This window comes from Rhinatrema bivittatum, chromosome 9 (assembly GCF_901001135.1).
Source record: "Rhinatrema bivittatum chromosome 9, aRhiBiv1.1, whole genome shotgun sequence".
Classification (NCBI taxonomy): Eukaryota; Metazoa; Chordata; class Amphibia; order Gymnophiona; family Rhinatrematidae; genus Rhinatrema; species Rhinatrema bivittatum.
Window position 1 is genome coordinate 50079777 of NC_042623.1, and position 13584 is coordinate 50093360.

The following is a 13584-nucleotide window of genomic DNA, read 5'->3' on the forward strand; positions in this document are numbered from 1 at the left end:
ACAGGAAGGTGCTTCAAGATCAAAAGACATGAGGAAGTCGGGCTCTCTACTCTGGCCAATTTCAGCCATCTAGTAAGACTACCACTAAAATTATTCAATAGCATAATTAAAAAAATTCTTCTAGATAGGAGTGGGACAAACTCCAATACAAAACCATCACCTTATATTCTACAATACCCTGTGTTCACAGAAACTCCCCCAACAAAGGATGCAGAGCAGAACAAGGACATTTTCCCTTACTACTCACCATAAAAACATAATATTCAAATTCTGATGTCACCTCAGTAACAGGAACAAACTCCCTCAACTAGCAGGAACACTGCATAATACAAAATCCTCAAAAAAAAAAAAAAAAAGTACTTAGAGCCTATAGAAAACCTGCCATAACACACTAATTGCCAGACCCAACAGTAAGAATCATACCTATGAAAAGGCAGCACTGCGAATATTATACCAGGCCCTAAAACATCAATATACGTCCTATTAGAAAAACAGAATAAATTAGGCTTTACATTCCTATTTAGAAACTACATGCTAGAATATCTCACTTAAGTTATACATGCAGAACACAGACAAGATGTTCTCCAAATACGGAATAGAGTATAAGTACAAACTTGCAGACAGAAAATGAACTGGAAACTGCAAGAAAGCCAGACTCCTTATGCATTGCAACAATGGAAAAACAGAAAACCACCACATAATACAATCAAGAAATATAAAACAATAGTAAAACCATACTAATAAAAGAATATTTCAAAACAACTGACACACAATATTCAATAATTTAAAATATTTTTAAATTTCCCAATTAAGAATAAATTTCAGAACAGACAAACAGCAGCCAACAATAAAGCTAAAAGGAATTTAAAAATTCTCCACTTTCCATATCTAGGACCTTTTGATTTCCAGTCACCCTGAAATTGCCGTGAATTTGTAGGGTTGGGGAGAGGGGTGTACAAACACTTTGTGTACATGCACACGTTCATTCTCACTCAAACATACATGCTCTCTTACGTGCTCACATGCACGCATGGTAAGAACATAAGAACATGCCATACTGGGTCAGACCAAGGGTCCATCAAGCCCAGCATCCTGTTTCCAATAGTGGCCAATCCAGGCCATAAGAACCTGGCAAGTACCCAAAAGCTAAGTCTATTCCATATTACCGTTGCTAGTAATAGTGGTGGTTATTCTCTAAGTCAACTTAATTAATAGCAGGTAATGGACTTCTCCTCCAAGAACTTATCCAATCCTTTTTTAAACACAGCTATACTAATTGCACTAACCACATCCTCTGGCAACAAATTCCAGATTTTAATTGTTCGTTGAGTGAAAAAGAACTTTCTCCGATTAGTTTTAAATGTGCCACATGCTAACTTCATGGAATGCCCCCTGGTCTTTCTATTAACCGAAAGAGTAAAAAAATGATTCACATCTACCCGTTCTAGACCTCTCATGATTTTAAACACCTCTATCATATCCCCCCTCAGCCGTCTCTTCTCCAAGCTGAAAAGTCCTAACCTCTTTAGTCTTTCCTCATAGGGGAGCTGTTCCATTCCCTTTATCATTTTGGTCACCCTTCTCTGTACCTTCTCCATCGCAACTATATCTTTTTTGAGATGCGGCGACCAGAATTGTACACAATATTCAAGGTGCGGTCTCACCATGGAGCGATACAGAGGCATTATGACATTCTCCGTTTATTCACCATTCCCTTTCTAATAATTCCCAACATTCTGTTTGTTTTTTTGACTGCCGCAGCACACTGAACCGATGATTTCAATGTGTTATCCACTATGACGCCTAGATCTCTTTCTTGGGTAGTAGCACCTAATATGCAACCTAACATTGTGTAACTATAGCATGGGTTATTTTTCCCTATATGCATCACCTTGCACTTGTCCACATTAAATTTCATCTGCCATTTAGATGCCCAATTTTCCAGCCTCACAAGGTCTTCCTGCAATTTATCACAATCTGCTTGTGATTTAAGTACTCTGAACAATTTTGTATCATCTGCAAATTTGATTACCTCACTCGTCTTATTTCTTTCCAGATCATTTATAAATATATTGAAAAGTAAGGGTCCCAGTACAGATCCCTGAGGCACTCCACTGCCCACTCCCTTCCACTGAGAAAATTGTCCAAAATTGATCTCACACACTCTCTCATATATACATACTCTCACGCTCAGAAATGCTCACACAAACATATGCTGCCTCTCTCTCACACACATACAAGGTCCCCTCTCTCTAATTCACACAGGCTTACATGCTCATACCCTTTTCTCTCTCTCTCACCCAGGCAGCTCCCTCTATTTGTCTTGGAATCTGCATGGGGAGAGGGGTTCCAGAGGTCTCCTTTTCACTTAGACTACCAGCAGGATGGAGAGAGCTGGCAGCCCCGCCAGCTCCTGCATTCCTCTGCTGCCAGCAGGATGGAGTGAACCAGCAACTCCGCTACCTCCTGCAGTCTTCGACCACCGGCGAGATGGGGAGCGCCGGCGGCCTCCTGCAGCCTTCAGCCACCAGCGAGATGGGATAGGCCGGCGGCCCTCATCTATCTTCAACCACCGGGGCGAAGAGGTTCTCTGGTAACCTGTTGGGCCTTCTCTTTTGCAGCTGCCGTGGAATGGGGTCTGTCAGGCCTCTTCTTGGCGTGAGTTTTCATGGATGCCCTGTTATGGTCTTGCGGACCCCTAAGGGTCCGTGGACCACAGGGTGGGGGACCACTGCTCTAGTTTAAGGCGATATATACATTCCTAAATAGAGAAAAATCAGTTAATCTTCTCTGAAGAGCAGTACTATTGTGGAGGAAAGTATTCTGTCAAAATCTAATGCAATCAAGATAGCACAAACCTACTTACTATTTGCAATACCTTATAATTTCCACTCATGAACCTTTTAGAACAGGGCTGATCAGCAGTTCCATTATCAACTCCAATATTCTGAACTAATGCTGCAAAAGTTCAATTGTGTGTGAGTAAACTGGTCAGTAATAAGGATAACAAGTTTAATTACCAACCCTAAAACAGATTACTTAGCAACAAAATAGAAAGGTGCTTCAAAATCAGAGCATAAGGAAGTCAGGCTCTCTACACCCTGTCTTGGCAATTATGTAAAAAGTATTTGGAACACACAATAAGTGATCATAAAATTCTTATGCATACTTACGCCTCTCTAATATTTCAGTAATTCCAGCATTATCTGCTTCCAGTTCCATTTTAAATTTGGCAAGCTCCTGATCCAATTTTCTTAAGTGACGATCTACCTGTTTGATAAACAGCACAAATGACGTCCAAAAATCAGGGAAAGAAACTTATTTCAGCATAAAGGGAGAATGAGAAAACAAAATCTCAATTATCCACTGCCCTTTGGGGATTTTTTGCTATCACAACCTAAAAGGAAATATTTGTTCTTACCTGATAATTTCTTTTCCTTGAGTCAGCCAGACCAGTCCAGATGTATGGGTTATGCCTACCAACCAGCAGATGGAAACAGAGTCGTAAGGTTTGTGGTTGTCATTTCTTATAGGCTCCCGTGCAGACTTCAGTCTGCCAGTATATCCTGCAAAAGCTAAGAAAGATTTTCCAATCTTCAGTCCCCTCTAAACCAGGGAGTTTTCAGGATTATATAGTAATATGGAACAATTAACTATAAATTTAAAAGAAAGCTAAAACAGAACAAGCTTACCTCTGCAAAAAGATCAAAAAACTTTATCCTTATTGGTTCTGTCTGAAATACACAATGGCCACCGCTATTATTGGCATCAGTAGCATGGGATCTACTTCGTGTTTGGGTACTTGCCAGGTTCTTGTAGCCTGAATTGGCCACTGTTGGAAGCAGGATACTAGACTTGATGAACCCTTGGTCTGACCCAGTATGGCAATTTCTTATGTACCTCCTGAGAGAGAAGTAAAAAAGAGCGAGCCACAGGGAACAAGAAGCTATCTGCAAATTCATTGCCATTGCTTCAAAAGCCTGCTTAAGGATGGCCTCAATTCCCTATCCTATGCATCCTTCAAGGCCACTCCCCCTTCTACAGGGATAGTCGTCCGCTTGATAACGGCACACACAAGTGCATCCATTTTCGGAGAGCGCAATCGCTCTCTCACAGCTGGAGCCAGGGCATACAGTCCTTCCAAGGCTCATCCCCCTTTAAAATTAGCTTCCGGGGCACCCCACTCAAGAACAATCAATTCTTGAATGGCCTCTATAATAGGAAAGAAACATGAGGGTTTACACAAAGAAATCAAAATGGGATCTTTCTTTGGCTCAGACAAGGATTCAGCCCCCAGTACTCCCAGCATCTTCAATGTCTGGGAAATCAAGAACCGGTAACTCATCTCTACGAAAGAACCACAACATAGTTCTATATGGTTCTAATCCCTTCCAGGGAATAAGGATTGGTTTCATCATCTATACCATCCGGGTCCCTATAGGGAGACCCGCAACAGATCAAGGCGTACTCCAATGCTTACCGGCAGCACCAGGTGTGCAGGATTTCACCTGCAATTCCTTTTTTACTTAAGCCAAAAGAAAAACCAAAAAAAACTTATCCAAAACTTTCAAAGCTTCAAAATTCTCTTCAACTAATTCACTTTATTTAAACAATCCTGTATTTCCTATTATACACAGAATGAGCGGATGACTCTCTCTCCCTACCAATCTGGACTGATCTGTGGTACTACAGGAATGAAAATTAGCAGGTAAGAACCAAATTTTCATTTCCCTGTACGTACCCAGATCAATCCAAACTCCTGGGATGTACCAAAGCTCCCTATCCAGGTCCCACCCTGAGGAGTCCTGCTCGCAGAACACCTTTGCCAAAGGATGGGAAACCTGTGCCCTCCACATCTAGTCGATAGTGCCTTGCAAAGGTATGTAGCGACTTCCAGGTCACTGCTCTGCAAATCCCTTGTGGAGAAACTAATTGAGCCTTCGCCCATGAAGCTGCCTGAGAAAGCATAGAATAAGCACGCAAACCCTCAGTGGATCCAATGACTTCCTTAAGCCAACGGGCAATAGCAGCCTTAGATGCCTTCCAACAAAGAGATGATCTGACCTCTGGAAGTCATTAGTTACCTTGAGATCTCAACACTCTCCTTATATCTAACAACTTAAGCTCCCTCGGGTGAGGAGCGGAGGCATCCAATTCAGGAAATGCGGGAGGCTCCACTGTTTGCCTGAAGTGGTGTCCGCGTTTCATGTCAAAAAAAGAAGGTACTGTCTGCAAAGACACCCCCCCCAGTCCGAAATCTGAAGGAATGGATCACAATAAGATAAGGCCTGCAACTCAGAAATTCTTTGAGCCCAACATTTGGCCACAAAAAACACTTTAAAGTCAAGTCCTTAAGGGTAGCTCTTCTAAGCGGTTCAAAAGCAGCCTTACACAAACCTCTAAGGACCAGATTAAGATTGCAAGATGGGCAAACTTTCCGCAGACACGCAAATTCTTCATCCCCCGAAGGAACCGAACCACATCTGGATGGGCTGATAAAGTAGAGCCCTTCATTTTGCCCTGAAGACAACCCAGAGCTGCCACCTGGACCTTAAGCGAGCTCAGAGGCAATCCTTTGACCAAGCCTTCCTGAAGAAAAGACAATGTCAGACACTGAAGATTTGAGAGCCTAAACTGCTTTAGAGCAACATCAGGCTCAAAAAACCTTCCATACTAGCATATACGAAAGATTAGTAGATGTTCTCCTAGCTTGTAACAATTCAGAAATGGCTGCCTTGGGATAACACATCTCAATCACCGCCTCTCAAAAGCCATGCTGCTAGACAAAAGTGAATGGCCTGGTCTGAAAATATGGGTCCTTAATGAAGAAGACTCACTAGGTGTCCAAAGCAAAATCGAGCCATCTACTGCCAAGTTGATCAGAATCGCAAACCACAGGCGATGTGGCCTCTCCGGAGCCACCACCTTGCCTTGATACCTCTCTATGTGTCGCAACACCTAGCCCACAAGCAGCCACAGAGGAAATGCATAAAGCAGAACTCCTGAGACCAAGGCACTACTAGAGCATCGACGCCCTTGGCCCTGTGCTCCCTTCTCCGACTGAAAAACGGAAACACCTTGGCATTCCAAAGAGTTGCCATTAGATCTACGTAGGGAGAGCCCACCTTTCACAAATGAGCTGCATTGTCGACTCAGACAATTCCTACTCACCTGGATCTAATATCCTGTAGCTCAAATAATCCACTTGAACATTTTCGGCCCAGGCAGTGTGCAATGCCGCTATTCTCTCCAGGGGTTGTTCTGCCCAGAGAATCAACACCTGTGCCTCCTGGGCTACTGCTCAACTCTTGGTTCTGCCCTGTCGATATATGTAAGCTAGTGTTGTCACATTGTCTGACAGGACCTACACTGAACAGCCCCTCACCAATGGCAGAAAAGCCCGTAAGGCTAAGCAGACCACTCGGGTCTCTTAATCGATTGATAGATCAAGCAGATTTTCACGGACCAGCAACCCTGAGCCGACTGTTGCTGATAAACTGCATCCCAACCAGAGAGACTGGCATCGGTAGTAAGCACTACCCAATCCGGAACTTCAAGATCCAACCCCTGAATCAGATTGGAAGTTAGAAGTCACCAGTACAGACTCGCCCAAGCAACTCCCTCAAGTGGAAAAGGAAGATGAAACTCCTCAGAGACCAGGTTCCACTATGCCAAAAGAGCCCTCTGTAAGGGTCTCATATGAGCAAATACCCACAGAACCAAATCCAGGGTCGAAGCCATAGAATCCAGATTACCTTCCCTATCTGAGGCCACGGCAGGAACACAAAGCAGAATACTGTGCAGCCATGGGAGTACTAGGGCATCAACCCCTTCCGGAGGCTCATCACTTCCAATGACAGCTTCCACTCTCAGGGGTCTAGCCTTTATCGGCTTAGAAAATCCACTTGCACTTTGGTCAGTCCCTGCAATGTGCAATGCAGCCAGCAAGGCCAGGTGCTGTTTTGCCTAGGACATCAGCTGCTCCGCTTCTAGAGCGACTTGATGACTTTCGGATCCCCCTTGATGGTTGATGTAGGCCACTGTCGTTACATTGTCTGACAGAACCCATACTGCCCAATTGTGCAAGACTGGAAGAAACCTCTCTAATGCCAGTCGTACTGCTCTGATCTCCAGGTGATTGATGAACCACTTTGCCTCCTCCTTCGACCATTGACCTTGAATTGACTGTGATTGGCACACCGGCCCCCAACTGGAGAGGCTGGTGTTCGTGGTCACTACCACCCACTGTGGTATTTCAAGGTCCACCCCGCGTCACAAGTGTTTTCAGACAAGCCACCAAGACTGGACCTAGCGGACTCTGAGCGGTAAAGCCACCTGGAACTGCTTTGACCTCGGGTCCCAACGGGATAGCAATGCTTTCTGTAAGGGTCTCAAATGAGCAAACGCCCATGGGACCAACTCCAGAGTAGACACCATGGAGCCAAGGACCTGTAAGTAATCCCAGACTCTGGGCACTACAGCTGCCAACAGATGTTGAACTTGCAACTGCAGCTTCCTGATTCGGTCCTCCACTAGAAAGACCTTGCTCACTTAGGTATTGAAACATGCTCCTAAGAAGTCCAGAACCTGAGAAGGACGAAGTTGACTCGGAGTGGTTGATGATCCAACCGAGAGACCCCAAAAGGGACAAGACCTTGTCCCCCACTTGCTTGCAGAGCTCCTCTGACTTTGCTCAAATGAGCCAGTTGCCCAAGTATGGGTGGACTAACACTCCCTCCTGCCGGAGGGCTGCTGCCACTACCACTTTGATGAACATGAGCGGAGCTGTAGCCAGGCTGAAAGGGAGAGCACAGAACTGGAAATGCATCCCAAGGATCATAAAGCGGAGAAACCTCTGGTGATCCCCGAGTGCAGATACGTTTCCGTCAGATCTAGAGAAGCCAAGAACTCCCCTTGGCATACGGCTGCTATAACTGAACGTAGGGTCTCCATCCAAAAACGCGGGACTCTGAGGGCCCTGTTCACCTGCTTCAAGTCCAGAATCAGCCTTCCTTCTTCGGCACCACAAATTAAATGGAAAAACGGCCGACTCCACATCCTTACTTTGGGACAAGACTTGGGGACTGAGCAAATGATGGATTGTTTGCTGAACGATCACTTTCTTCAATGGGGAGCCGCATGGAGAGACCATAAACAGGTCACGTAGAAGCCAAGCAAAATCTAAAGCGTAGCCACTTTCTATGACACTTAGAACCCACTGGTCCAACATTATTTTGACCAATTCCTCGTGAAAGTGGGATGCAGGGATGGGCTGGCTCTATCTCATTGGGAGAATTTGGAGCAGAGGGCCCCCCTGAGCAGCCCCATCTCGGTTCGCTCTGCGTCAGCTGGTCTGCGCCGAGGAGGAGCCGATGACCATGCCTGACTGGCCAGATCATGCTTCTCATGCACGAAGCCTGAGTCCGCAGCAAAATTAGTAGGGCCCCCAAGAACCACGGAGAAAATTGGATGGGCCCCTAGGATCCCCTTTGCAGGGGTCGGGCTCCTCCTTCGAAAAATCTGTGTTCAGATCAGCTGGAGATCCCCTTCCCCAGCTGCCCTCTGCCGAGCCGTGCCAAAGGATTCCAAGATGGCTGCCTTTCCCACGCTTAGCGGGAATGGATCAGCCTTGAGCGCTGTTGGAGCAGGTCTTGCCTGTTCTCGCCCCCAATGCCCCTGAAGAACCCTCCCCTCCAGTGAGGCAACGCGCACAGAGCCTTTGTGGAAGAGCGTGAACAGAGCTCCTCGCAGGCCGAGCATCGGGTGTCACGAGGCATCTCGGTGGGAAGAGGTGCCAATAAAACAATAGACCTTGGGTCCCAAGGTGCGGAGAATGGCCTAAACAGGGTCCAACTACTATCAGCCCCTGAGCTGGCACGAAAGGAAGCTGCCTGCAGTAACTTCATGGTAAGCTTTTTTTTTTTTTTTTTTTAAAGCAACCTTACCGGCTCGTGGAGCAACTTCGGGTCACCGACCCTGCTCCGGACACTAGGGGGGATGGTCCCACTAGAACCTGCCAACCCCCTGGAAGGAATAAAAGATCCTTCTTGTCCTTAGCTGTTCCTGCTAGTTATCAATTAGAATAATTTATTTTTTTTTTAAAACCTAGAACGGACAGAGCTGCAGGTCATGTACCACCTCCATCTACTGGAGACAGGGAAATACTGAGGAGATGCTGGTGCTACACCCAGTTAAGAGGGGCGCTCTTCGAGATTTTCTCTGTCTTTATCTGCTGGAAGGGAGGTAAAACCCAGCGGTCTGGACTGATATGGGTACATACAGGGAACTGCAGGTGGCACATGTTGTTAAATAGCAGTATCAGGAGAATGTTCTCTATCTCCATCTGCTGGCAGGGAAGCAAAATCCAGGAGTCTGGACTGATCTGGATACATACAGGGAACAGGGGGACCCAGTGGCACATAAATATTAAGTCTAATGGCATGTCCATGTCTTCTAGGATTTTCAAATATAGGCATGACACTGTGCTATGCTTACAGTGAGAAAACATGACTTCAGTAAGTTATCGCAACACAAAACATTTACAAGAGGTGAAGATGGGCACACAACTTCTATGACAACAGAACACAGAATATCTTCCTTTTAAGGGTATTTGAATCAGTATGGCTTGCACAATAGCGTTTCAACAAAGTGTTCACATTTGTAGTAGTCTAGATATAACTAGAGGTGAATTTTGGTGTGTTAATTTCAAATACTAGGCTGATGGTAGCTTCTTTAGGGGCCAGATGCTCTAAATGTTTTTTCCTGTTTTGTATCTATTGGAAAAATTTTTAGCACACATAGCCATCAATAGCTTGCTGAACCATAGAGAATTTCTGCATAAAGGGGCCGTTTTGCTCTTGGAATAAAGATATAAATTCTGTGGATTACATACATTAGGGTCATTAATTTACTTACCAAGTCATAAATCTGATTTGCCAACTGAACCTTTTCATCTGCATCTTCCAAAGCTTTATAATAATCCTGCAAGAAAAAAAATAGTGATCAGAGAAACTGTAAAAATCACATGAGTTTATAAATTCTCTCCATATTCAAATGCTGTAAGTCAGACTATTACTGGCAGAGCTGAAATGTGATTTCTATGACTAGAGATGAATAAGAATATCACAATTATGAACCATGACCCTGAACCTGTTCAAATTCCGAACCTATCAGACTTACCTGCAGCATACCACAAGGTTCCTCATTATCATCCTCACTCTTCAATATCTATATGCTGCCCATATGCAAACTCCTATCTGTCTTAGGACTCACACACTTTATTTACACGGACGACGTCCAAATTCTAATACCCATTTCTGAATCCATTCCCAAATCCCTCCAACTACGGGACACCTATCTCACGGCAATCAACCAGCTACTCACCCAACTCAATCTTGCCCTAAACACCTCCAAAACCAAACTCCTATTACTAAGCCGCAAACTAAATGAAAAAACCCTAAACGACATCCAACCCACCCTTCCCAACCACACAACACATAAGAGACCTAAGTGTCATCCTAGACAGCGAACTGAACCTCAAAAAATTCATAAACACAACAATGAAAGACTGTTACTATAAACTCCACATTCTAAAGAAATTAAGACCCCTCCTTCACCAAAATGACTTCCGAACCGTCCTTCAAGCAATAACCTTCTCGAAGATTGACTACTGCAACACCCTACTACTAGGTCTCCCGGCCTCAACTCTCAAACCCCTCCAAATGCTTCAAAACACCACAGCCAGAGTCCTTACAAACACCCGTAGAAATGACCATATCACACCAATCCTAAAAGACCTCCACTGGCTCCCAATCCAACACAGAATCCTTTTCAAGAATCTAACCATTATACACAAGACCCTACACAATCAAAATGTTCACTGGCTAAATGCCTCCCTCCATTTCCAAACCCCAAGGAGAGCCACCAGATCAGCCCACAATGGAACCATACACACCCCATCCCCCAAATCAACACACTTCATCTCCACCAGAGAATGAACCCTTTCACTTGCTGGCCCCACCAGACCTAAGACTAGAATCTAACACACAAACCTTCAAAATAAAATTGAAAACCTGGCTATTCACCAAGGCCTTTTCATAGCTCCCCTCCCACCCCAGACAATCAAGCACCCCTATCCAGACTTCACAAGTTAATAACTCCTGTACATACTTTTTCTACTACATCTTTCCCTATGTTAAAACATCTTACATATATAAATGCCTTGTTGTTGTATTACCAGCACCCATCTCGCCTAATATGTTATACTTTCTCCTAAAATGTTATAATGTAACTTTCTATTTTCCTATTCTCATTACAAATCTTCATTAAACTGTTTCACTGTAAACAGATGTGATGTGCAAACGAAAATAATACTCTACTACCTGCCCAACATGGCTTCAAGAAAGGACATAGCACTGAAATACTTTTAGCTACTCTGGTTGATAAAATCCATCATGGTTTCGACAACGGAACCTCTTTTATCTTGATTCTCTTAGACATCTCTGCTGCATCTGACTCAGTCGACCATAAGTTACTACTCCATAGATTAGTAGAGATTGGTATAAATGGTAATGTACTGAAATGATTTCAGTCTTTTCTTTCTAATCGTTCCTTCAAGGTATCGTACAACAACAATACTTCGGATCTCGCACCTCTCCCACTAGGTGTCCCTCAAGGTTCATCCCTTTCTCCTACCCTTTTCAACATTTACATGCTTCCATTATGTCACTATCTGAATAAATTAGGCCTCTCATACTTCCTTTATGCGGATGATGTCCAAATTTTGTTACCTATTAAAGATAACATCAACAGAACATTGTCACAATAGGAACTATATCTATTTGATATTAACAATATCTTACCTCAAATGGCACTATCACTTAATCATAACAAAACAGTTTCTTCTTCTCTCCAAGAAGTTATCACCACCACCTATAGATCCATCAGTATCCCCTAATTATAGAATATCCACGTCAGTTAGGGACCTTGGAATTACCTTAGATAAAGAACTTAATTTCAAAGTTCACATCAAAAATCTAATTAAAGAAGGTTTTTATAAATTTCAAATTCTGAGAAAACTGAAGCCTTTACTGCATCCCCCAGACTTTAGAACAGTACTGCAATCCTTAATTTTTGCAAAATTGGACTATTGCAACTCCATCTTAATAGGATTGCCTGCTTCCACAATTAAACCTCTTCAACTGCTTCAAAATGCTGCCACTAGATCCTTATCAAATTGTAGAAAATTTAAACACATCACTCCAATCTTGCACCAATTACATTGGCTTCCCATCACTTTTAGATCGCAGTATAAGATAATTATGCTTATTCACAAAGCGTTATACAATGATTACGCATCTTAGTTACAGAAACCACTATAATCAATGTATTTCTACTAGAAAGCTTCATTCAACAGACACTGGTTTACTCACTATTCCCACCAGCAAAAAAATTCTCAAAACAGCTACTACAAACCGGGCCCCTTCTATAATTGGTCCTACTCTATGGAACTCCCTACCATCGCCATTAAGGACCGACCCTTCTACACCTACCTTTAGAAAAAACCTCAAAACATGGCTTTTTATCAAAGCTTTCCCCCAACAAATACAATAGATTACATCCCCTTATCTATGGTTTTTTCCTTTTATTTTTGCGATATATTAAAATTTGTGTGACAATGATAGGTTATTGCTTTATATAAATCTATTTTTAATCTATAGGTTTTTTGTTTTGGTTTTTTTTTTACGATGTTTCTTAGTTCCATACGTTATGTTTTTGAACTGTTTTACTGTATTATGTCCTCAATAGTATTTGATGACAATTTGTTTCAATGTAAACTGATGTGATATTTTGAATTGAATGTCGGTATAAAAAAAAACAAACAAATAAATAAATAAATATAAAAGAATTAAATAAATAAATATTTGCTTGCTGATGGGTTTTTACCAATTACAATTCAAAATAAAATATAATATGTGGAAACTAGTCCTCAATCACAACTTAAATTCTAGACCTTCAGATCATTCTTCTAACAGTGTTTTGTAAATGAATTGCTAGCAAATGGGGAGATGACACCTGAAGACAAACTAAGACTGGTTCTTTATAACTACCTTCCTAGACATGTTCTGCTTTCTTTAAAAAGCAAAGGAGAGAGTTGAAATGAGGAAAGAAATGCTTTAAATTGGGACAGTAATTAACCCATTTAGCTACACATCCAGCAACTCCCACCTATAAAACAATGAAGAAATGGTATAAATGCAAAAGCCTTTTATACTGGTCCTACTATTGCTGCACCAAACAGAAGCAGGATTACAAAAATAGCTAGTGAAACATTAAATGTTGTTTACTGTAGGAGATACTTTTTGAGTGATGTTCTGATATAACTCAGAAACCTATTCCATAAAATCTTGCTTTATTGACTCACTGGAACATTTTTCATTCAATCCTCAGCCTCAACACCCCAGAGGCATAATGAAATGGAAAAAAAAAAGTATACTTAAAGCACACCTGGCTGTGGATCTGCTGCCACTTAAATTATACAACACTGTTTAAAGCATCAGTTTATGGCCATTTGGGACTCGTATA

The 13584-nt window shown here is 42.8% G+C and overlaps 1 protein-coding gene across 1 annotated transcript in view; it reads right to left on the minus strand.

Annotated features, from left to right (window-relative positions):
- The window catches only part of ING3 (inhibitor of growth family member 3), a 67872-nt gene that overhangs the window by 50799 nt on the left and 3489 nt on the right, over window positions 1-13584 (minus strand). The window contains exons 4-5 of the mRNA XM_029617105.1: window positions 9916-9981; window positions 3174-3270 (exon numbers count right to left, since the gene is read on the minus strand). Coding sequence (XP_029472965.1) covers window positions 3174-3270; window positions 9916-9981 — 163 coding nt within the window. The remainder of the gene's footprint in view (window positions 1-3173; window positions 3271-9915; window positions 9982-13584) is intronic.